This window comes from Salminus brasiliensis, chromosome 6, assembly GCF_030463535.1.
Source record: "Salminus brasiliensis chromosome 6, fSalBra1.hap2, whole genome shotgun sequence".
In the NCBI taxonomy this organism is placed as follows: domain Eukaryota; kingdom Metazoa; phylum Chordata; class Actinopteri; order Characiformes; family Bryconidae; genus Salminus; species Salminus brasiliensis.
Window position 1 is genome coordinate 40,252,041 of NC_132883.1, and position 25,131 is coordinate 40,277,171.

The 25,131-nt window shown below is 42.6% G+C and overlaps 1 protein-coding gene across 1 annotated transcript in view; it reads right to left on the bottom strand.

The window, feature by feature from the left end:
- The window catches only part of adrb3a (adrenoceptor beta 3a), a 33,068-nt gene extending 12,282 nt beyond the window's left edge, over window positions 1–20,786 (bottom strand). Inside the window, exon 1 of the mRNA XM_072681096.1 lies at window positions 18,898–20,786. Within this exon, the coding sequence (XP_072537197.1) occupies window positions 18,898–20,213 (1,316 nt within the window). The 5' untranslated portion in view covers window positions 20,214–20,786. The remainder of the gene's footprint in view (window positions 1–18,897) is intronic.
- Window positions 20,787–25,131: the final 4,345 nt, after the last annotated feature.

Genomic DNA, 25,131 nt, shown 5'->3' on the forward strand with positions numbered 1-25,131 from the left:
TGTCCATAGAGCCAGCTGAGATCTTCATATTGCAATAAAATCCATCTAATAGCATGGAATACAGAAAAGACACTACGCCTCAGATCCCCAGCGCCAGCTCTTCATCTTCTGCTTTCTGCCATGTTTGCTTTCCATTGGAGCCACATCCATTCTCTCTCCACCTTTTTTTCAGTGCTCATTCAGTGTGTTTGATGAGTGTTTGCTCAGTCGCTCCACAGCAGTTAACTAGCGTTAGCTAACTTTGTGTGACACTCACAAAGCGTATGCACTTCAGTCACCCCTCCCTCCACAATGGATCTCTTCTAAGGGCCGATTCCCATTCTGGCCAGATGAGCAACAGCCAAAAATACTAACGCAATGTCCCATAGTTAAAATGATAGCCGAATGTGTTCTCTTTATTTTCCCCCTCTCTCTCTCTCTCTCTCTCTCTCTCTCTCTCTCTCTCTCTCGCGCGCACGCTCTTGCCTCTTCTATTTTGCACAATCCTCTCTCAAAATAACTAATGGGAATTAGGTCCGGAATCCGAAGCAACGGGCTGTCGCTCCACCCAGTCCGACCGCAACACTGACGTGGTTGAGAGGAGCAGTGTCAGCAGCAGTGAGCGCAGAGTCATGTTTTATATGCTTCTGCACTAAATCCATTAAAAGGTCTGAATAGGGGCAGTTATGGCTTGAGCAAATGTCAAGAGCAAAGTGGACTTCATGTGATTTTTATCTTAATGAAACCATCCGTTTCTCGGGAAGCACGCAATCGGAGCAATGCAACTAATGTGACTTTCGGAGCCAAACAAGTCTTTCTGAAGGGCCTTTTTGTGCTGGCTGAATCCACCCCTCGCCTTGTCTTTCAAGCCGTGAGAGAGCAGTAGTGGCAGGAAGGGATTTCAACATCGGCAATGGCATCTGACAGCAAAGAGGCCTGCGCTGTCCAGCAGGGTTTGGGCAGATATTTCCACCGGTCACTTTCGTGCCAGGCCAGCCCCGAGGGTACCTAATTGCTCCATCTAGGCTGCGCCGCGTACTGAGAGCATGTGGCTGACCTCCGACCCCTGCTGCATTCCGCATTGTTCCCTAGAAAGCAATAAAGACTGAAAGATCTGGGCGGATACCTTTACTCTTTCAATATCCCTCTCTCTCTCTCTCTCTCTCTCTCTTTTTTTCTTGCCTTTTCACTCATATATTGCTCCAAAATCTCCACTTTCCATTGGTCCATGTCCAAATGTTTGTGGACACCCCTTTTAATAAATGCATTCAGCTATTTTAAGTTGCACCCATTGCTGGCACAGATGTGCAAATGCATACATACATACACAGCTTGTCTAGTCCCTGTAGAGAAGTACTGCCAATAGAATAGGACTATAGAAATATCAACCTATTGGCACCATGCTGTCTAATGCCAGGTGTGGGCTAGATTGGTACAAAGCCCCCCAGCATTGAGCTGTGGAGCAGTGGAAGAACTGTGTTCTCTGGAATGATGGCTGGTGCTCCATCCAATACTTGAGTTGGGGAATTGAGTAGGGGATGAGTTGACCTCAGTAACGTCGCTAAATGCAATCAAATCCTCACAGCAATGCTCCAAAATCTAGTAGAAAGCTTCTTTTCCCCTGGACAGTAGAGACAGTTACTTCACCAAAGGCAGGATAAACTCTTTTTTAACACCTTTGATTTTTAAGAAACATTGAACGAACAGGTGTCCCAATACTTTTGTCAATGTAGTGTATACACCAAAAAGTAGTGCTCTCCAGACAGCAGGTCTATTACGCCTTCCCTGGGTACGCCAAATCCAACGCACGTCCCACTTTTCACTCACCCGCCACCACCCACCACCTGCTACCTTGTTCTTTCAGTGTCTGGCCAGTTTATGAGCTTCGCCTACTTTATAGCTCACTAAATAGGTGTACAAGTACACACCGTCCTGTCCATGACTAGGTGTCATGCACACTTTATCACCTGCCCTCTACATCGTTCATCATCATCGGTCAGTTTTTACACACCCTTTGAAAGTGGGTCCACCGCCAAATCAAGATCCAGCCTGAAAGATGAAGAACCTGACCACTAATTAAGAAGGCTGGATGGTGAACACTAGCTGCTCTAGCTGCTGTGCACCAGCAAGGTGGAGCTGCAAGGTAGGGATTTCCAATAAAGTGGCCACTGAGCGCATCATGAAGACCTGGATCATGAAGAGCACTGTAATTTCATGTAGTTTGATTTAGCTGCTGTTGGTGCTCCGCACTGGTGCAAAGGGTTTGCCTTGGAAACGATCCGGTGCCAGAAGGCAGTAGGGAGAAAAAACAAGAAAGGCAAAGCAATGTGGAGAAAAAAGTGGAGGGAAAGAAGGCAGATTGACAGAAGGTCTGAAGGAATTAGAGAAGTCATATTCAAGCTGTATTAGAAGTGGAGGAGGTTGATTAAAGAGCCCAAATCATGGAAAAACTCCTCTGTCCATGCAGCTCAAATAAGGAAACGCAAAACAGAAACCAAATACATTGATGTATCCATATTCCCAGCTAACATGATCATGTGGGGCTCACATGGGTGAAACATGGGCTAGGGGGGTTCCAGATGGGTTTCATGTGGGTTCCAGGTGGGTTTCAGGTGGGCATGGGCTTTGACTGGGTTTATATATACAGTTTTACTGGGACTCAGTTGGGCTTCCCAAATGGGCCCCATTGGAACAGCCCACCTAAATCTCACATGGGTCCCATCTAGTATCCCATATGCAGTGTACAAGCCAGATAGGTCGAACCCCTAGGCCCAATAGCCACATCACTGACCCTGGTAGGCATCCATACTGTATGTGGGGCCCCACATGGACATTATTTAGCTAGGTTCTAACCCCACAGCAGATCAGCTCCGCCCACTTGTTACAGTAAAGTAACAAGACCTATATCAGTCTTAAAGGAGTGGTTCCTTACAAACTCTAGTTAACATAGTTTATCACTTATCACACAGATACAGTCGACCAGCTAAGACGTACAGAAGTAAGTCAAACTGTGTTCTAAACCACAGTGATTTGTCTGCACCCAACGAGTATTGAAGCTGGGAGGACTAGCTATGGTTTCTGAGTGTGTTTGAGTATGTTTAGAGACATATATTTGGTGTGTATTTACAGAGATAAGATTGGTGACAGTTTATGTTGGGTGTTTGTTAGCAATGTTAGCCTAGTATCTCCTTTTTTAAACTAAAGAAGCAAACTTCAGATAGCAAACGTGTCTTGGCTGATTGACTGCCAAACTATTCCTTTAAAGGCCCATTAATCACTTCTAAGGGAAACGGAAAGGCTAGAAAAGGAGTCATGTAAAAAGAAATGATGACTTATGAATTATTTCTGGGACATAAATCCACACAAATATACCGTATGCTATGAAAATATATAGATATGTCCAAAATTGCAAGACAAATATGAGTTATTTAAAGCTGTCCTGTAGTGAAAATGCAGGTCCTGTAAATGTCCCCAAGTATGAGAAACCTTGGTACTTGGTACTTTGGCAATTTAACATACGTCCAGCTTTAGATTTATATTTAAGGCATTTAGGAGACGCTCTTCTCCAAACGTGCTTCACTCAGAAAATACCCTTAGCTAGTTTGTAAAGATTAGGATCCAAAAGATGCCTCTAAGCTTAGACTTTGCCCATGTACTCTCAGAAGAGATGGGTCTTCAGTCTGCGAGCGACTCTGCTGTTCGGACACCCAGGGGAAGTTCGTTCCACCACTTCAGTGCCAGGACAGAAAAAAGGCTGGCTGCCTGTCTTCCATGGATCTTAAGGGATGGCTGGTCATGCCGAGCCATTCTTGAAGTTCCTGAAGGGCTCTTGGTACTAATTTTTGGCTTTTGACCATTGCCATCAACGGAGATGGCTTTACTAGTTACCCGGGAATTGGGAAAAACACAGTCACTGAGAAATGACACCGTGTTACTCGGGTCAGTCAACTCCACACATTGCCGTGATGAAACTAGTCCAGCTTGAACAGCGGCGAAGAAAGATGGGAACGATAGGAAATGTGTCTTACGTGGAAACGACCCCAGTCTGTAAACAGTCGGCAGGCCGCTGCCGGCCCCCGAGGCGCTGTGGGCTGGTACAGAGCCTGTTGTGCGATAACTATTACAGCATGCTGGGGAGGTGCTTCGCAGGCCGCAGCTTCAGCAGCAGCTGTATCTCCTTTAAATCTCCAAACAGCTTTATAAGAGACTTGTGCTCAAGGACTTTAAATGCGGACATGGACCTGATTACATGGTTCGGTACATTGTAAAGGAGAGTGGGTGGGCAGCTGTTCTTGTTAAATGTGAAAACATGATCATCCTGAGCTGAATCAGCAGTGGAGGAATCCTTCAGCAGTCCCTTATAATGCTAGCACAGACAAATCCACTGGGATAAGCTATTGCCACAACATACAGATCAGTGGTCAGCAAGTGCTTGCAGAATGGTATTTTGGTGCCCATGAAAAAAATAAAAAAATAAATAAAAAGTACATTAAATATAATAGAAATGAATTTTTAAAAATAAACATTCAATAAATATATCGACCAGATTGATTTCACTTGCCGAGATATTTTCTTGCCTTGTATGTTACAGTTAACAGTGCCCTCCACTGTCACAGGTCCTCCCTCAATGGGAAGACTGACCAGTAGTGTTTTAGGATTTTCACTTTTTCTGTCCAAACCATTGGATTCTGGCAGTTTGTCCCCATTCCACCCCGTAATCTCTGCTAATTCTGCTTGCAGCTTTCAGCATATTTGGCTTCTTTGTGGCATTTAAGGGCCTTGAGGTCATATTCTGGATAATATATCATGTACTTAATATAGTAAGGCTAGCAGGTGGATGTACTCCAAGAAAAAAAGTTGCTCAGTGTTGACTATGGCAGGTGTGAGCCCTCTAAAAACTGCTGGGTTGTATTTTTTTCTATGCCAGCGCTGTGTTGAGCCTGTGGGGTTGTTTTTTGGGTTCTATCCACTACAGTGGGTAGTTTTTTGGAGTTTGACACTGCTGTGACTGAAAAAGGCTGAATCACAGGCACAGTGCATCTAATGGCTCATCTTCACTGTTCACAGAGTGTGAAGACGCTAATGCCAGCAGGAATAAGCAAAAGGGCCGAGTTGGGACTGACAGAAATTGTAAATTACATTTTTAAACATTATAGCAGTTAGTCCTCTAACAACGGCTGTCCCTGATAGAGGCCACTTCTGCGTATTGCGCATGTCCGCTCTCTCTCTTTGCCAGTCGCTTAGATGAAATTCAAAAAATGTATCTCCCACCTTAGAGAGACATTTCACATTCACAACTTTATTCCTGCTAAAAATCTAATCTGAAAACATCATTAGTGTTTAAACATCATTAACAACGCTGGTTGGTGTGGCGCAACAGATAACACCACTACCTCCTGCTGAGCTACCACACCACATGGGAGGCTGGGTTCGATTCCCGGGCTGGGTGGCTATGCTGCGCTACGTCAATAGGAGTCCTTGGGCAAGACTCCTAAAACTACTGTGTACACTGACCCACCTCTGTAATACGAGTAACCCTGGAAGTCGCTCTGGATAAGAGCGTCAGCTAAATGCCATAAATGCTGTAATCTAGAGCGGAAATGCGCAATATGCATAAGTGGCCGATGTTAGGGGACTAACTGTTGTTTTACAGTGTACTTTTATGTGACACAAGTAAATATTAAAATGAATATAGTAAATGTAGTAAATGTTTTCTTTTTACCTGTAAAATAAACCATATTTCTCCACCAGCCCCTAACATTTCTGACAGGTTTCACTTTAGCATTAGCTTGCTCAAAATAGCCAACTTAGCTAGCGCTAGTTTTCACTGTCTCAGTAGTTACGGAAGTACCTGATAGTAGCTAGTGCTAAATACTTGTTTTTAAGATATTTGTTGGAATTTAAAAGGGAATATTACACACGTTTTTTTACACAACGTCTTTGCAGTTGGTTAACGTTAACCAACCAGCTGAGTAAAACAGCTAATGCTAGCTTACCAGGCAACTAGCTAACTGAACCAACTTGGTATCCAGATTAATGAACTGAATGCTGGACATTTAATTATTTATTATTTTAGGCATTTTAAAGTACATATAATAGTCCAAATTAATTTATATTGACTACTATAAATAGATGATATAAACTTGCTAGTGCTAGCTGTTTTAACCGTTGTAACATTACTATTAGTAGTAGCTAATATTGAGCTAGTAACAGCACTAATAATTACTGTAGATATTAATATTAGCTAGTAGTAACATGTTGTAATAGTTGTTTTTATCCTACAATAGGGCACACTTGGTCAAACCATTGACCCAACTCAACTCAAGTAGGTCGGCAACTCAACTCAACTGGGTTATTTTTAACCGAGCGAGTTTTTAGAGTGTAAAACTGCCCGTGTTTAGAGGACGTTTCTTTGCAGGCTGAAATCCTGTAAAGTTCCAGCGAGGGAACGCACACCTTGAGCACAGCTTTACCACAGGTTGCAACCTGCCACTGTGTCTAATCAGATATATCACAGCACTGCTTTTCGCCTGAAGTCGACGCCAGTTGACCTCACGTAGATAGACAGGGGTTCCATACAAGTTGGCGAAGTCTATTTTTAGACTTGAGTCCAAAGAAGGTCAAAATTTGGGAAATTTGGTGCAGCGTCCCTGTTTTAGAAGACTCTGTCAAACAGCAACTGAAAGGCCACTGTATAATGCAGTTGAACCGTGGCGAACTTCCCACAGAGCCCCCTGACTCTGCGCTTGTCTCCATGCATACGTGACAAAAGCGGCAAGCTCGCGTATGTGTTGATGTGGGTATCGGGCGCATACCTAGATCTCTGCCTAACGAAATAGATCTCCTGTTGACATCATGCTTTCTGCTTGCACTGCAAGACACAGCCCTTTACTGCCTCCACGTTCTCAATGAAGAATTCCTGAATCGTCGCACTGTAAAAGCAATTCGCCTTGGACCTGATCTTAAACGAATCTTGCGCATTAAAACTCGGCCAGAGAGAAAAATCAAACAACCAGCTGCTGAAATACCATAAACCTTAATGCAGTAAACATGGACAGGCCTCGTTTCCAACCTTGCGGGTGTTAGTCTGGATATAGGGCATATCTAAAGTGTTGAGAGCATGGCATTATGGTCATTGTAGTGAATTTACTCTTGTTGTGATAGCAACTCTGATTGACGCAAGGCAAATTACTCTCTCTGCTTCTTCCTGTGTCTCATTGGTCCTGGACATCACCCTCAGAGGAGCAGGAAGGTTCAACCCAGTCTGGATGCAGAAGATGAGGAAACTGTGGTCAGATATCTGATATCTAGATCGAAAGGATCTCCAAAGGGTTGCAGAGAGTTCTTTGAGCGATACTTGAGCGAAAAACATGGTAGTTATGGTTTCGTAAGCAAACAAGGGTATAAAAGAGATGTGTGAGTGAATAAAGGTTCATTAAATCTTTGAAAGGTCAGAGGCTTTCTGGGACTCGCTGGCATGGATGACATGGTGGCATCATTGTGGATTGAATCTCCAACAGTGCTCAGATAGCTGCTCCACTTTGGAGTTGTACCCCTGTATCCCTGGCTGCTTACACCTTTCATCCACCACCTTCCAAAGAAGAGGACCTACCTCTATGGTTGAAGGTGCTAAATTTAAAACATCCACCCAAACGTCCACATGTCTGCTCTCACCATTTTGTGGAGGGGAAACCACCACCAGAACATCTTTACCCAGAGAAATGGTTAGGTTATGAAGCTTCGTGAGGCTCTTAGGTTAGCTTTTAGGCCCTATCAAGCACCCGACACGTCCGCTTCACCGGAGCTTCATAACCGACTTTCCTCTCCACACACAATAGTAAGAGCAGACATAGAGGATGTTTAAAATGTAGTGCCTTCAACCGCAGACGCAGGTTCTTTTCTTGCTTGGATGTGGTGGATATGGTAGTTGGGTTTTTGTGTTAAGTGGGAAAGCTGGCTAGTTAGCTCGGCTCTAAATCGCTGTGAATAATGTCAAATAGCCTGTTGGCGAATTGGGTTTGCGTAGTGGTAGTTGGTGTGGCGCAACAGATAACACCACTACCTGTCACTGAGTTACAACGCCATGTGGGAGACCAGGGTTCGATTCCCGGTCTGGGTGACTATGCTGTACTACACCAATAAGAGTCCTAACACTACATTGGCCCACCTCTGTAATATGAATAACCTTGTAAGTCGCTCTGGATAAGAGCGTCAGCTAAATGCCATAAATGCATAGCCAGCTACTGTATGATCAGTGTCCACAGCAGTAGTGTACCTCAGACTGCCTTCACTCTGACCATTAACCAATCTGATACCAAATGAAGGGAAATTCTATACAAAGGTTTTTAAAAAGTGTGGAAAAGCTTCTGTAAGGAGGTATCTTTGAATCTAGGTAGACGAAGGCAAAACTGCAGGCTTACTGGGTTTGTTGGTTACTAGCTTATCTGATATTGTGACTGAAGCATATTAATTTGAAAAAAGCATCTAACATCTAATGAGAATAAGAAACTGATTGTTTACTGATTGTTTACTGCCCCAGATGTATTCAATATGGTCCCTGTCCTCATCCTTCTCATTTCCTTAACAGAAACCCCACAGAAATGCCCACCAGCGGCAAGCAGAAAGATCTACACCGCTGAAATGTGGCGACAACATTGCAACTCTTGCGGTAAGCTATTATTACTTGTCAGTCTCATAGCCTTAGGCTTTAGGCACCAAAGTGGGCACATGTATAAATGTCTTGCAGTTATCTGAAGGGTGGCCTAATCACACTAACAGTGAGCACTTTGCCTTGCTCACATTACCAAACAATGAGCCATGCAGGCCAGGTACCAGACAACCCTGCTTCCGATCGGGCTGAACTCTTCTTTCTTTCTAAAGGGTATCATGTTCTCGCCTCTCTCTGTGGAGTCTGGAGAGGTCTTACGCTCCCGCTGCTTTAACATGCTCTCAATCACTCGGCACGAGACTAGCTCTCGTGCATGGCAAGATTTCAAAAACAAGCCAAATGCAACCACTTACCGACGCTCCGTACAGCCGCTTTCAGTAAGCCACCCCAATCTATATCTGCCCAGGGCCCGAGGCGCAGCTCGTTCCTCACACCAACCTGGAGGGCTCCCCTCTGTCCTCCGGTTCCACGCAGTAATCGCTCTTGCAGGCACCGGTGCTGAGTTTCAAAGGAGCTGCCTTCTTTTTTTGTTGTTTTTGTTTTTAATGGGCTTTAATGGTTTTATAATGTCTGTTCTCTCCTTCTCTCTCTTTTCCTATTACGTCTCCCGGCTACTGTTATGACAGGCCGAGTCCAGCACTGAAGTCAGAGTGCTTGTCGGCATTCTGGAGTGCCTGGCATACGGCAGATGACACTGTGCATCTTTTACAACCCATTCGAAGGTGTAAACAAGGCCGCTAACCTCATTCCTCAACGGAAATGACTGCTGAAGTCCAAACAGCCTGCCGCCGCTCCGTTTAATGACATTTACAGGCCTGAATGGGTTCTGTCGAAACTGATTATATGAGGACTTTGTTTAAACACACAGAGGGCTGCGTCTTCGGCTAGCTGGATTACCACATTGGCCTGACGTGCCCAGCTGCATCACCTGATAAAACTAATTGGATTTCATCATAGTTTACCTAATTAGACGCATTGGTTGGCAGTATAGTGGGTTGGTACAAGCGTCTTTTATTATGCTCTGTCTGATTGCCTTGGACAGGCCCAAATTAAACCTGCAGTCTAAGGCAAGACTTTGGGCACCCTTAGCCAAAAGAAACTTATTTTTAATGTAGCTAATCAACCATTTAATTGTCAGCAAACCCCAATGCTCTGTTATTCTGTCTTTCGTAACATAAAAATATGAAAAATCTACATTTTACTGTGACCCAGGAAAAAGTCTAGATTTTTTTGAACAAGGTCTAAGACCTAAAATAGCAAATTAGGACTGAGGCAGGTCACCAACTCTAATTAAGAACTATAAGCTCAATCAAATTCCCAAGCTTCCTAAATCCTCGGACTCTTCAAACCCTGTCTAAGCATCTGACAGTAATCAATGACCGCAAGTCAGGGGAAGAAGATCTAAGAAGAGCCTAGCATTTTTAGCTTGTAGTTTCTAGTTGAGGGGAACTGTGGAGGTCAAAATGAGATCTAGAACACAAAGGAACTCTTGTAGAGATCGTCCCGTATGCTGGTAAGACAGGCAAATCAAAACCCCCATATGGCTGCCAAGGACCTGTATGAAAGCAGGATGGCCAGAGTCAGGGGGCGTGGTGCACTGTTCCACTGTGCAGCGCTGCTTGCACAAGCATGATCTTTATGAGAGAGTCATAAGAAGGAGACGTTATCTGTGACCTCGTAACAAAACTTAACGTTTGAAGTAGGCTACAGAGAAGCTATTTGGACAAGGCAGATTAGTGTTGGAGACAAGTGCTGTGGGCTGATGAAGTCAAAAGACAACTGTTAATAAAACTGTTTTGTGGCCACAGCAGTTTCAGCACTTGATGAAGATATTGTTTTATGTTTTGAGGCAGGGTTTATTACATCTCTATGAACAAAATGAAAGAATGTGTAAAATGAGCAAACTAACGAAGTAAAATGTGAGTAGCAGTGAAAATGTACCATTTATCATAACTGTCTTTGTGTAATGTAACAGTAACATTTCTACAGGGCCCATATTCATATATTTTATATTCAAAAAACCTAAAAATAAATCCCAATGAAAATGTTAGTTCTCCATTTTTAGGACCCTTAAAGAAAGCAAATAGTAACATTTAGTAACAACAAAAAACAGTAACATTCCTAGAAATCCTTTGATATTTTCCCTCTCTATATATTTTTATTTTCAGTGGAAAATTTGGACCCTTAAAAATGTGACAGTAACATTCTAACAGGGCCCATATTCTATATATACCCAAACCCCAAAATAAAATAATAAATAAAAGAATAAATGTTTTATTTTATATTTTTTTTATTTTAAGATAGCTCTTCATGATTTGATCCCTTAGAATGTAGCTGTATCATTCATAGAGTAGTTCAATAGCTTAATAGTAGTTATTTTATAGATTTTTCCTCTAAAAACAACAACAAACAAAACAAAATAGAAAAGAATCCTAATGGAAAATGTAGCCATTAAAAATGTATCAGTGACATTTATAGAGGGCCAATAATTATTATTATTATTATTATTTTATTTTTTATTATTTTTAGATTTTTCTCTAAAAACAACAATAGAAAAATTGGTTCTCTATGATTCATGCTCTTATAAATGTAACAGTAACATTCTGAAAGGGACTGTATTTAATTATTTTCTGCTTTTTCTCTAAAAACAAAAAGAAAACCTGAAGAATTCCAATGCAAAAGTTACTTTAAAGAAGTATCAGTAACATTTTGTGACACACTTCATTTTGATGGTCTCTTATAGCCCTTATAGATGAGCTACAGATGCTTAGATCATTACAAGGCTGTTGATACTCAACAGGGCTAAGGTTAAGACTAGGCCTAGGTTTAAACATATGTAATAGAATACAGCATATTTAATTTAAACTCCAGCTGCATTTATTATGTACTGTATTTAGGTGAACGTTACTTATAATGATCTACAGAGGGACAATCACAATAAAATGTGACCATCTCTTCTCTCCACACTGAATTAATATCCTGAAGTAAGGCATTACCTCATTGCTTATTCTAGCTTCATCTTTTACCCCCCCCCCACCCCTCTCTCTCTGTCTGCTCTCAGCACGATGTAGTAATCAGTGGATGGTATGCGTTTGTTGATGCACAACATATGGCCAAAACATATGTTCACATTGAGCCGAAAACAATAGCATTTAAAGCATCGTTCATCCTTTAAAGCTTTCCTCTCTTTCCGCTTAGATAGATAGAGGTGCTCTTCTTCACACTGAGGCCCTTTTAAAGGAATAGTTCATCCAGCAAAGCTAATGTGGCTAAGAACGAATCAAAGTAAATAGTCACCATTTAGCTGTAAAGTCCTTTAAGCAGGGAAATGTGAGTAAGCATGGAAGTACGAAGGGTTCAAATCGATTACCATTAAAGGGCAAAAAAAAAAAACACAGTCGCCTCAGAGAGGCAAAGATCCGTAAAAGCAGCCTATTCTGAAGCCGGAAAGGAAATCTCAGTGTTTCACCGTGGCCTAACCACAACAATGACACGTGAATGCTCAGGTTTTTTCCATATCGCAGCCCACGTGCAATCCTGTCGCGCTGAGCGCAGAGGGGCCTGGCCGTAGACAGAGAGGCCGATACCGGTAGCCGAAGCCTGCGATGCTATCTGATCTGTATGGAAACATGGCCCACCGCTGAAACGGCAAATGAAAGCAAACTGAAGAAAGATAAGGCTGCATTCGGGCCTCCTGTCAAGCTCATTGTGTTCGACCCTCACGCTCCTGCAGTGATTAAGTGCGTGTTTGTCATGTCAGGCTCCAGGACAGTGGTTATGCAGGTGTTGGGCTGAGGAAAGCTATTCCCTCCTGTCGTGATAAAACGGCGATAAAAGGCACAAGAAGCCCCTGTCGGACAGCATAATTTGAAGGCGTTTGAATAATTCATGTTGTCGTTGCTTAAAAGCTCCAGCAAGACATTTATTAACTGCTCATTTTTGGAATTAACATATTATTAATAATAAACATAAATGATACTATGAAGAAATATATATATATACCTTGGCAAGTAAAGCCATCTTAAAATCTAGTAGATATAATCTAGCAGGGGCAGTGGTGGTTCAGCGGTTAGAGCGCTGGGCTATGGATAACAGGGTTGTGGGTTCGATTCCCGGGCTTGGCAAGCTGCCACTGTTGGGCCAAAGGCCCTTTACCCTGAGGTGTGTGTGTGTGTTCACTACCACAGATGGGTTAAAGGACACATTTCACTGTACAGTGACAAATATGTGCACCATATACACTATATGGCCTAATGTTTGTGGACACCTGCTCCTTCAGTGATTCTTATTTTAGAACGCCATGAAGCTCCAGCACTTCAGAGAGCTCCACTGCTCCACAGCCTAATGCCGGGGTGCTTCCTACCTCCTACCCATTGCTTGGAATCTGGTATGGTGACTTTAAGCTCATGGTAGCTCCTTCTGAGACTCCTATTCTACTGGCAATTCTTTTCCGTAGATTATAAAAAGTTGTGTATTTGAAAAGTGTGCAACTGAACCTCAGTGTCAGAAATGAGTGCACCTTACTCATAAGCACTATATTTGGATTATGATATCATGTATGATGTATATAATGTAACCTAAGACCTGGAAAGAAGCTAAATGAGCTGCAAGTATAAGAGTTTACGTATAAATGTCTAGAAATCCGTTCAATAGCTCAAAATGAGAAATATTAAACATATCGACTAATACCTAATAACTGGCTTCCATTGCCAAGACATCCTTTGCACAGTGAAGTGTGGACGGGACTGCCTATGTGCAGCTTGTGCAGGAATCATACGCTGCTTATTATAGTTTGCCTTTTGTGGCTACTGTTACAAAAGCTATGGCGTCTGTGATCATTTTAAACTCATTGCCGTCCCGTGGCTTCATTCAGCAAGAGCAAAAGTCTCTCGTTTGGATAATTCCAGTTGTTAATGCATGCCCTGCACGTCTGCTCCCTATTATCTAGATTAGCTCGAACGATTGCGTTCCCAGCCCCGAAAATCTGCTTTTGAATAATCCGTCTAACATGCAGTTTTCATGGCTAGGCAAAATAGTTTATTGTGCTTGGCCAATCATCAGCAGGGGAACAGCTGGACATATTCCAGTCTAAACAGCCCTCTCAGTCCAGTATGTAAATGAGCTGGAAGAAAAGAACGAGCATTGACAAGAATGTTCGCTGACCACGAACATTTCACACTTAATGCTCGACGCAGTGCGGCGGTGTAGCTGTAAACAGCAACAGGCTGTCTTTGGCACTTTCTGTCTGATAATGTCGAAGAGGGAATTGTCAGTACCGATAGACTGCTCACTTCCCCTTTAGAGGTTCTGACGCCACATTTCAGAGAGCACTGTTTTGATGAGTTCATTTGGGGCCTCGTTATTTGTTCAGTAAAGCCTAAATTAGACATGTCTAATGGGTGTAAACATAAAACATGAAGCTGTTTTGTGAAAATCACTAATAATTGCATTATTATTTGCAATAATGGACATTCACCACTTGCTAGCATGGTTTTATGTAAATGATCAAGCATAAATGAATCATCTTAATGCTTGATCATGTATAATTAGTGATATTTGATTCCTTGGATTGTTCTACAAAGCATCAGTTGACCTCTGGAGTTTACAGCATTAGAACTAATAAGAGTTTTATAACTTACTAACGATGTTCCTCATCTTTTAATAGAGGAAGTGCTAAATTAGCAATAAGTCAGTTTGTGGTTCCTAATTTTATCCTAATTCTTTTATATAAAAAGATAATTTCATGACTTTTTTAGTAGTTAAAAGCCTAAAAGTAAGGTATATTTAAGTTCCTTATAAACCATTTTAACAACCAAATGTGGATAAACATTAAACATTATATTACATATAGTATATTATGAAAGGGTACTGAAAATGTGGCACTAATGGACTTGCTGAAAAACGTAGTATTAGCTAGAGGTGAGTAAAACTGCATTAAAAAAAAATACAACATATCTTAAAATATTAAGTTAATATTAATTAATATTAAATATCTCCAGAATTCATCTGGTGCCTGGAACCAATAGAAATAACACATTTAAACACTAATCAGATGTGCATTTAGATGATATCTTCAATAATATTTTCATAACAAACTCCTTTTTTGTGCATTACTTTAACTAAATACAATGATTAATAACTTTCAGATATATAGAATTACATAAAGCTTAATCCATAGTAAATAAACTGTCTACACCCATTTCTGAACCCTCATTTTACTATGGCACTGTGATCAAAATATTGCTAGTAGTGCTAGCTATGCTAGCTTCAGCGACCCAGAGCCTCCTGTATTGTGTAAAAGTGAGCTATCTCTGGATCAGTCATGTCGCTGCTTGTGCTTGTGCACAGCTAAAGCTAATAGCTAATACCCTGAGTTACGCTAGCGCTTTCGCTTGCTGAGTGGCTGCTCTCCTTAGGTGGTAAACAGCCTCACGGCAGAAGCGGAAGTGTTGTGGCCTGGTGATAAAGTTTATCAGCTGTGAGAAGTGTTGGTGGAGGGGCGCAGAGGCAGACCACCTCGCACTTACACATGCTACTAAAGATACTTTAAGAGGGAGGTTAAGAGTGGGCTCTCTGTTCAGGTTGTGTTGGCAGAAACTTGCGGGCAGCACTGTTTGTTCGCTTGGTCAAAAAAAAAAAAAAAAAGATCTAGACATGTTCATTTCATTCCCTACGCCTTTATTTATTGAGTTCGTGCTGAAATAATCAGCCTTGTACCTCAGAGTACATAAACAGCCTCTCAAAAGTGGCCCTTCATTTATTGGCAATCAACACAGCTACTCGAGCTATTATCAGTGACGCACACCGTGAGTTCTTGACCATCTCTCACCGAGGACCACGGCAATTAGTATTGTTTATTTGCTTTCGCCAGCATTTCGAGCCTCGCTCCAAAAAAATAGCGCAGTACAACTTACAAAACTCCTCCCTTAGAAGGCCGACAGCTGGTCGACACGACCTCAGAAGGATCCTTCTGCTCTGATCTGCTAACATGCTCTTGACCAGAGTGGTCATGTACTGCATGTCCTGCATCACTGTCACTCAAATCACTGTCACCTCCATTTTTCAGTTTTCACTTTTTCACATAATGTGAATCTGGCGGTTGTTCTTCACATTGTGTCCAAATTATGGAAGGAATGAACCAATAGAAATGCTCCAAACTGACTTGGAAAAGCATCTATTAACATCGACCTCCATTCAAAGTTAAGACGTTTTTCCTTCTCCTGTAAAGTTGCGTTACAGCAACGATGGAGGTCATTTGACTGTGTGATTAGGTGCCCACTCGCCAGTTACACAAGAGTAAACCTGTCAATGCAATAATACAGCAGATTCTGGGCTGCTAAGCGGTAAACAGGCTTCTAACAGGGTTTACATGAAGGACCTCTCACAAGTCTTAGCGCTGATTCGATTTCACTTCAAGCCCTCACAACTGATGGGTTCATGAACTGCACTGCTAAGGAATAACCTGATTAGTGGGTCCCAAACAGGCGAAACCACACAGAGCGGTGAGCTTGTCCGCGACAGGCCCCAAAAACCTTCACGCAGGCCGAATTCTATCAGTCATCGCAAAGCCAGCACTGCCAATGCCCCCCTCCCCTCCCCTCCCCACCAAAAACGTCAGTACATCAGTAATTGCAGCGACCGCACGCTATCACCTGCTACTGTAAAAATCTCAGTGTGTATCTTTTTGTGTTTGCAGGCGGGACCGGACCTGGGATTAAGACCTAATCTACTGTGAGCTGACCCGTATATTGAGCTTGTGCACAAAACAAACATCTGCTTTTGATATAAAATGACATCAGCCGCTGCCCCAGATGAATTACAGGTAACGTAATATTCACATATTCACGGCAGTGTGATTAGATAATTTGCGAGCGTTTGAAACCAATGACTTTGCCATTTGTGGATATGAAAAAGGGGAAATTTGCGGAGAGACTCCAAGGAGCTCGCTGACATTTCCTCTTCTCATTTACTGACACAGATTACTGATTACTATAGAGGCCATATACATATCATTACTACAATAATTCAGGATCGAGAACAATATCTGACATTCCTCCAGGACAGTCTGTCAAGATAAACGTGGGCTAGCATGTGCAGAAGGCTGGAATAGGTTATAAGGTTTGCCTAAAAAAATACTGAGTTATTGTTTTTAAATTTGATTTTCTATTATTATGAATTAAATGGTTTTATTTGATCAAAATCCAAGTAATAAATGGTTTATTTGCTTACTCTGACAAGAATATGTACTAAATCAAAAAAGGAACAAGCCCCCCGGCCCCTGGCCCCTGTGTCCGTGTGCCTGGACATTGTTTCCGCTTCATTTCGGGTAGGCGATGTCTCCAGGGCTTGCTTGCACACCCACCCCTCTTTAACAGCTGTGCTAAACCCTCTACTCTGCCCTTCTACATTCTGTCTGCCTTTCTGAGAACGGCCTTTCCTCAAACTCCTTTACCGCGACACATTTGGCATGAAGATTTTTAGCATTCCTCATGGACTAAAGCTAGCAGTCTCTCTGTAGCAGTATGCAAATTCACTTATTCACCCTATATAGTAGTATGCAAATTACTTATTCACTCTGGATAACAGTATGCAAATTCACTTATTCACCCTATATATCAGTATGCAAATTCACTTATTCACCCTATATAGCAGTATGCAAATTTACTTATTCACCCTATATAGTAGTATGCAAATTAACCTATTCACCTTATATAGCAGTATGCAAATTTACTTATTCACCTTATATAGTAGTATGCAAATTAACCTATTCACCTTATATAGTAGTATGCAAATTAACCTATTCACCTTATATAGCAGTATGCAAATTTACTTATTCACCTTATATAGTAGTATGCAAATTAACCTATTCACCTTATATAGTAGTATGCAAATTAACCTATTCACCTTATATAGCAGTATGCAAATTTACTTATTCACTCTGGATAACAGTGTGCAGATTCACTTATTCACTCTATATAATATTATGCAAATTCACTTATTCACCCTATATATCAGTATGCAGATTCATCTTTTCACCCTATGCAGCAGTATGCAAATGAATGTATTCACTCTATACAGCAGTATGCAGAATCACTTGTTCAACTTATATACACATTTACATGAAATAATAATTTATAAATAAAATCACTCATCCTCCCAATATATTAGTATGCACATTCACTTATTTACCTTATAAAGCAATACAGCAGATTGACTTTTTGTATTAGTTACAAAGCAATTTATTTAAATATTTTTTTAAACATATGCATGAAATTCATAGAAATTAAGTCCATAGCAACCAGCAATTTTGTAACATGATTGGTTTGCCTCTGATTTCTACAAAACTGAATAAGTAATATGTGAAAATCGATGAGTGTTTAGTTTGAGTGGAAAAACAATGACAGTGTCTGAACATGCCGACAAACTACAAACAACGAAAATGAGCTGAAACGTAGGCGGATCAGATCAGCCATTTTATGAATAATAATGATAATAAAAATAATAATACTAATTTGGAATGTAAGAAATGTTCAGCACAAAAGGGCAGTTTGTGGCACTCTTTTTTTTGACATTTCAAAGATGGAGAAAACCGAGACTCATGCTGTTCTGCACCTCAAACTTGTGTGTGTGTGTGTGTCTCCTATAAGACCTGTTCTGATTAAATGGTGCACTAGGTAGTGGCTGCCTCAGAGGATTGTGTGTGACTTCCAAAGATGTCTGCAACCGCACTTGGTGTCAAGACATGACCGTAAACTTGGGCAGTTATGAGCTTAAGACCCCTACTTATTTTCCTTGTGCAAACTAGAGCAAGCTTCCTCGCATTCCACCGCAAGCCATACCATTACAAGCAATTAATTTTTCGCGAAGCGGTCGGCAAGACAAACCACTCTAAAGCCACTTTTCACCTCGGCTTACAGCGCTCTCCTCATGAGCGCTTTCCCCAGGGAACTGGGGCAGTTTAACCTAAACGCATTCATAACTCCAGGACATGTCATAAAGAGTTGCTTTACCAAGGCATGTTTGAAAAGCGGTCTGTGGTCGTCAAGAGATGTTATGTAAAAAGTTAGAGAGATCTGCGTAACCTGTTAGCCTGCGCTCAGGACTGATGTTATGAAAATGCACATATGTCAGCCAGTCCCAATTAAGACAGCTGGACGAGGCTCATGCTTCTGTTTACTCAGGGCTTGCCTCCTTCTGAACTTTGTACCAGAGTTATCAGGTGATACTTAAAAAGAAACTTAATCACTTACAACTCTGTGCCGGTCTCAGAGAAGTCGCTGAAGTGTGTGCTGCCGTTGGAGTACGGTGGACCTTGTGATGGCTCCTCGCTCTTGTCACTGCTCTGGCTGCTTCCTAGACTTTCCTCCCCATCTCCCCATGGTACCGGTTCTGGGCTTGTTCCTGGCGATGAGGGGGCTTTCTGGAAAGATCCAGCCATGCCTGTCTCCACAGTGCCCAGGAAACAGGGGCATCGAGTCCTAAGCTCCTTATAGAGGGAGTTCATGCGTGGCATCTGCATCCAGGGACAGCCCAGGAGGCTCTTGAATGCGGCGCGGAACTCCGGACTTCGACAGTAGATTATGGGGTTCAGGGCCGAATTGAAGTAGCCCAGCCAGTTCAACAACAGGAAAGTCCCTTCTGATATTACATTCCGCTCATGGGCTTTAAAGATGTTGGCTACAAAGAAGGGCAGCCAGCAGAGGGTGAAGCAGCCCATGATGAGGCCCAGGGTCTTCAAGGCCTTGTGTTCCTTTATAACTGTTAATTTGGAAGGCCGTCGGCGGGAGTTTTTCCGCCTCGCCACCGAGGCACCACCGCTGTTATAAGTGGATGGCAGGTTGTTGTTGCCATGGGCAGGAGGCAAAGCCTGGCCGGTTGCACACTCGTTCTTAAACCTCGAGCGACTTTTGTCTATGAGCTTGACCTGCCTGGTGGCAATAAGGAAGACCTTGGCATAGACGAAAATCATGATGAGCAGCGGGATGTAGAATGAAATGACGGAAGAAATGATGACAAAGGTCATGTTGGCGGCGAAGTCGCAGCACGTACGTTCTGCGTAGCATGCTTTGGCTATATTGTCTTCGGCACGCCACAGATCGGTCATGACGGGGATGAAGGACAAGAGGGCAGACACCACCCAAACCACACAGACGATCAGCCTGGCGCGGCACTTGTTCAGTAGAACCTTGTGGCGCAGCGGTCGTGTAATTGCAATGTAGCGGTCCAGAGCAATCGCACAGAGAGTGTCAATGCTGGCCGTCACACACAGGATATCTACCGATGTCCACAAATTGCAGGACGTCTCGCTGAGCTGCCATTGGCCGGTCACGGCGATGGTGGCACTGAGCGGCACCACCACTACGCCCATGATGAGGTCGGCGAACGCCAGAGACATAATGAAGATGTTGGTCACGGTCTGGAGCTGGGAAGTCCGCGCTATGGCAATGATGACCAGCAGGTTGCCCACGATGATCATCAGAAGGATGACAACCACTGGGAACAGGATCCCTGGACCGTACGCTTGCCGCAGATCGGTGAGGTTGGTGCTGCTTTCGGAACCATTCATGTTTGGAGAAGCGGGCCTGCGGAAAGCTAATCGAAAGGCTTTGAAAAGTCTGAAAGACAACTCTCAGGGTTGAGATGGCGAACGAGCTCCGGCGAGGAGAAACATAACATTCCTGATATGCATTACTGCCTCGGAAGTTTGGGTAACATCGAATGCACAGAGGCTGTTCCTTTCTGTCAGAAGGTCATGAGTTAAATGACTTCAGCAGACGTATATAAGCTTGCCGCTGGTCGTCCAAACCTAGAAAAAGAAAGACCCCCTATGAATCCCTTTCACCTCTTCATCATTCATCCCGAGGAACGTGCTTCTAAAGTCACACGTGCCAAGGACATGTCCTACAGCGCAGAAGAAGAAGTATCCATGCAGCCAGTGCGACTTGTGAAGTTGCTTCACTCTTTTTTCTTGAAAAAACAAAGGTCTTCAGTCGTCCAGAGGAAATGCGGATAAGTGCTCATCCTGTAGAAGCGGCCCGTCTCACTGCCGTTGTATTTTTTTTGAAGGCCGTTGATGCTATGAGGCTAATAAAGTGAATGTGCCTGCACTGCCTGCCAGAGCTCAGGAGCAGTGACACTCTACGAGTGGACGAGTGAACTGTTGCTCTGCACCCTTCCTCCCTCCCTCCCTCTCTCTCTCACGCTGTTATTCCCTCCCACCTCTCTCTCTCTCTCTCTCTCTCTCTCTCTCGCGCTCGCTCCCTCTTTCTGTGGAAGTAGCATTCAGCATGCAGTATGTTGCTTGTGGAGGGGTTATTGGGGTAGAGCTGTGAAGTGTGTCCCTGGGTACTTACTTACTTCCACAGCACCAACGCACACTCGCACAGTGAAAACACTCGTGGCGCGCTGCTGTTTATTTGTCCTGCTGTCGTACTGAGGGCCAAGCGTTCCACTAACGCTCTATTTGTTTTCTTTGAAAACGTAGTCATTTAAAGTGCGAGCAGAGCAGCAGATCAGTCGGTCACCTTGCCTGAGACCAACGTTGCTCTCAGAGAGCCTGAAAGCGGCGTTAGAAGAAGCTCAGTGGAATTAGTTTAGGGCCGTCTCTGCTTGCTGCTTTTCCTTTCTAGTTTCTTTATCTAGAGATACCGGCGACTCAGACTGCCCCTCCACCGCACCGTAGACAAAACTGCTCTGACCTGTTCACGGCTGTCTGCTGGTAGCTGTTTGCTCTTCCAGGCATGTTATGTAACTGATTAGAAAGAAGATCAGTCAGACGAAATCAGTGCACTAGCTTCATGGCTGTTCTCTACGCTTGCATGTTCTATTGCAGTCATTAAAGACAGCATGGATATCAGGCCCATATCAGCAGAAACCGCTGGATGGAATCCAATCCTGTAACAAATCCAGTCTGACACAGCACACACTCACAGTGTGTGTGTGATGTGATACCGTTAGCTGCATGGCAGTAGGGTGTTAGAGTAGCTAGATAGATACTTTTAAATGCTCATCCTCAGAGAAGAGTTTCAAGCTTTGATTAAAAGTGGCTCATTTTAAAGCTCAGGACAGAATATCATCTAGGTATCGGACAGCACTCTCAGATCATGCCATCTCTGCAGATTGAGGAGATTTGTTTCTACTACTGCTACGACTACTAAAAATAAGAAGAAGAAATTTCCATAAGAAGGACAATAACACCACTTCTATCGCTGCCAATATTACTAATATACACTCCTAAAAGTAAAGGGGCTTGGTGGTTCTTCTATGGCATTGCTCAAAACACCTTTATATTTTATTCTTTTCCAGGTTATTCACATTCACACACAAACAAAAGTGATTCTTCTATGGCATCCATTAAAGAACCATCCGAACCTCCTTTGTTTTAAAGAGTTAAAATCCTTAAGGAACGTTTGAAGGTTCTTCAGTTTGAAACTGTGAGGAACCTTTAAGAAAGGGTTTTTTTTAGGTTTTTAGAAGAAAAAGGTTTCTTGAGGGCTCCTTAAAGCACCTTAAGAGGTTTCCCTACAGTTTCAAATGGAAGAAACTCCAAAGGTTTCTTATACTTTTAACCATGTACTACTATTACCACCTTCAATTTGTAAAAAAGCTCTTACGGTTCTTCGAGGAACCTACAAGAAAATGATTACTTGAAGGTTCCTCAAAGCACCTTAAGAGGTTTCCCCAGTTTCAAACTGAAGAACCTTCCAACATTCTTCAAGAAACTTATACAGCATACTACTACAGTACAATAATAGAGAATTTAGCACTACTACCATATACAACAACTAATAATAATAATAATAATTATTATTATTATTATTATTATTATTATTATTATTATTATTATTATTATGTGAAAACAACTATAACAGGATAGTATTTTTGTCTACAGTAAACAAATGAAAAGTATGAAGCAGTGATTTTGTTTTCTAGCATATATACAGTGACAAGGTGCCCTTGTGCTCAGTCATTTATCATTGCATTTACCTAAACGCAACAAACCCTGTCTCTGTTCTCTATAATTCTGTTTGTTAGGTGCTTGTTTTTGTCATTTTGATGCAGCACATGATAGGGTTCATGGTGGTAGCCCTGATGTTGGGTGCTGAGCAGTCTTCAGAACTGCATTCCTCTCCAGTAAGTGTTGCCGGCGCTGAAAACAGTACAATGCCAGCTCGGTCCCTGCCCCGCGCTCACAGGACTAAAAATAATAGATACTTATCTGAGGTGCAACTCACGCCAACCGGGCCGCAACCAGGAAGAACAATCAAGACGAATGTTTGGCATGCCACTAAGCTCTGCTCTCAGGCTGACTCGTCTCTAAGAGCTTTGTCATTGAGTGTTTCCTTCCCTTCGAACTTCCACTCACATACAGACATTGGGTTTTTTATACCTTGGCAGGGCATGAGGTTGTATGTATATCTCGAATGTGTTTTTTATATGTTATGTAAAGAACGGTCAGATGCCAGATTCACATTCTGTCCAAATTAAGTGAGAAATGGCACAAAAAAAGGAAAAAAAGGAGATACAGGAAATGAGCCTCTATTTGTACCTGGGTTTCCTAGATAGTCAGGTGAATTCTGTCCTAGAAATAGATGAAAATGCCTTGAGAGACGCACACTCTTTTATTTTCCATCTCCATCACTTTGTGGTATTCGTGTTTAAGGTACTGCACTGTGACTGACAGGACAGGAGATGTGTTTCTCCTCGACATCAAATCCTGACAGTTCTGATGTAATTGCTTTTAAAGAGAAAAGGCCAACAATGACTATTAAGTGACATAAAAAATGGGTAAAGTGACTTGGCTGCAAACTGCAAGCTTGGCTGTGGGTCCTAGGAGTGGCCTAGGGTTCAGGCCAGGATTTCCTGTGCATTAGTTATTAAGCATTTATGGACTCTGGTGACCTAAGCGGTCTGTAGGAGCTGTAGTAGTAGGGGTAGCTGTAATGCTTCCAGAAATGCCTTTAGTTTCAGTACAATACAAAGTGGTCATTTTACTGTTTTCTCTTTAGAGTAACAGTCATTTAGAAAAGTACAATATCTGAAACCTTAGAATGGCACAGCGGAGATTAGCCTGATCTATTCATTCTGGAAACTGTGATTTGTAATGCTAGCCACAGGTACGATATGATGCAATACAGCATGTTACAGTACAATGTAATACATCCCGATACAGGATGATACAGTAACACACGACATAATGGTACAATATAAAATAATGCACTACAGTACAGTATGCATTCATAGAGTGCCATATCGTACAGTACTGTACAATGTTATACAGTATGTACATGGTTAAACAGTACAATTACAGTGTATATATATAAATGCTAGCTCGGTGAGGGCAGTGGTGGCTCAGCGGTTAAAGCGCCAGGCTATTGATAACAGGGTTGTGGGTTCGATTTCCGGGCTCGGCAAGCTTCCACTGTTGGGCCCTTAAGCAAAGCCCTTTACCCTCTCTGCTCCCTGGGCGCTGGAGTTGGCTGCCCACCGCTCTGGGTGTGTGTGCATACTCACTGCCCCTAGTTCACTAGTGTGTGTGTTCACTACCACAGATGGGTTAAATGCGGAGGACACATTTCGCTGTACAGTGACAAATACGTGCACCTTTACCTTATATATACTGTACAGTACAATAAATATATATATATATATATATATATATATATATATATATATATATATATATATATATATATTTTAATTAAGCCACATAGGTTTATTACCATTCCTCAGTATTCTTGAATACGCTAAAGCAGGACAATACATACACAAGACGATACCCTACCCTAACCGAGCAGGGCTTTGTGGCGCGATTGTCAGTGCAGTGTTTTTTTCTGAGTCTAGGCGTGCATGTGCAGAACTTGCTAGTCTTTACTGCGGAACGTGCTCGCCGAAGTGAAGGCCAGGTTATTGTCTTGTGTGAAAACTGCAAAGCTGCTGCTGAAGTAAACAAACCTGACATTTGCAAAGAGTGATTTCGATTGTTTATAAAGTAGTGGTGGAATAAATCGGATTATGTGCGAGCAATTCATGTTGTGTTGGGGTCTAATAGCCACCCTTCCAGGGATTATTTTGCAACAGGGACTGCATTACATCACCTCTTACTTATGTGCTCGGGTTAGACGTCTGAGGACAGAGAGAGCACGTGCAAGGAGAAGCAGGCCAGTCACCAGTGCAGAAATGTTCTACACACACACACACACACACACACACACACACACACACATTCGCTCACGCTCGTTATCTTTTAAGTCTAGAATTGCACACCATCGGCTGTGTATGGCAACAGACTGCAGTTGTATTTTGCTTGTTTAAACAGCAGTATGGAGTCGTTTCCAAAAATCGTGCAGATGTGCAAATGGATACACTCACACACTCACACAGCTTGTCTAGTCCCTGTAGAGAAGTACTGCCAGTAGAATAGGACTCTCTGGAGCAGATGAACATGAACCTACTGGCGCAATGCTGCCTAATGCCAGGCATAG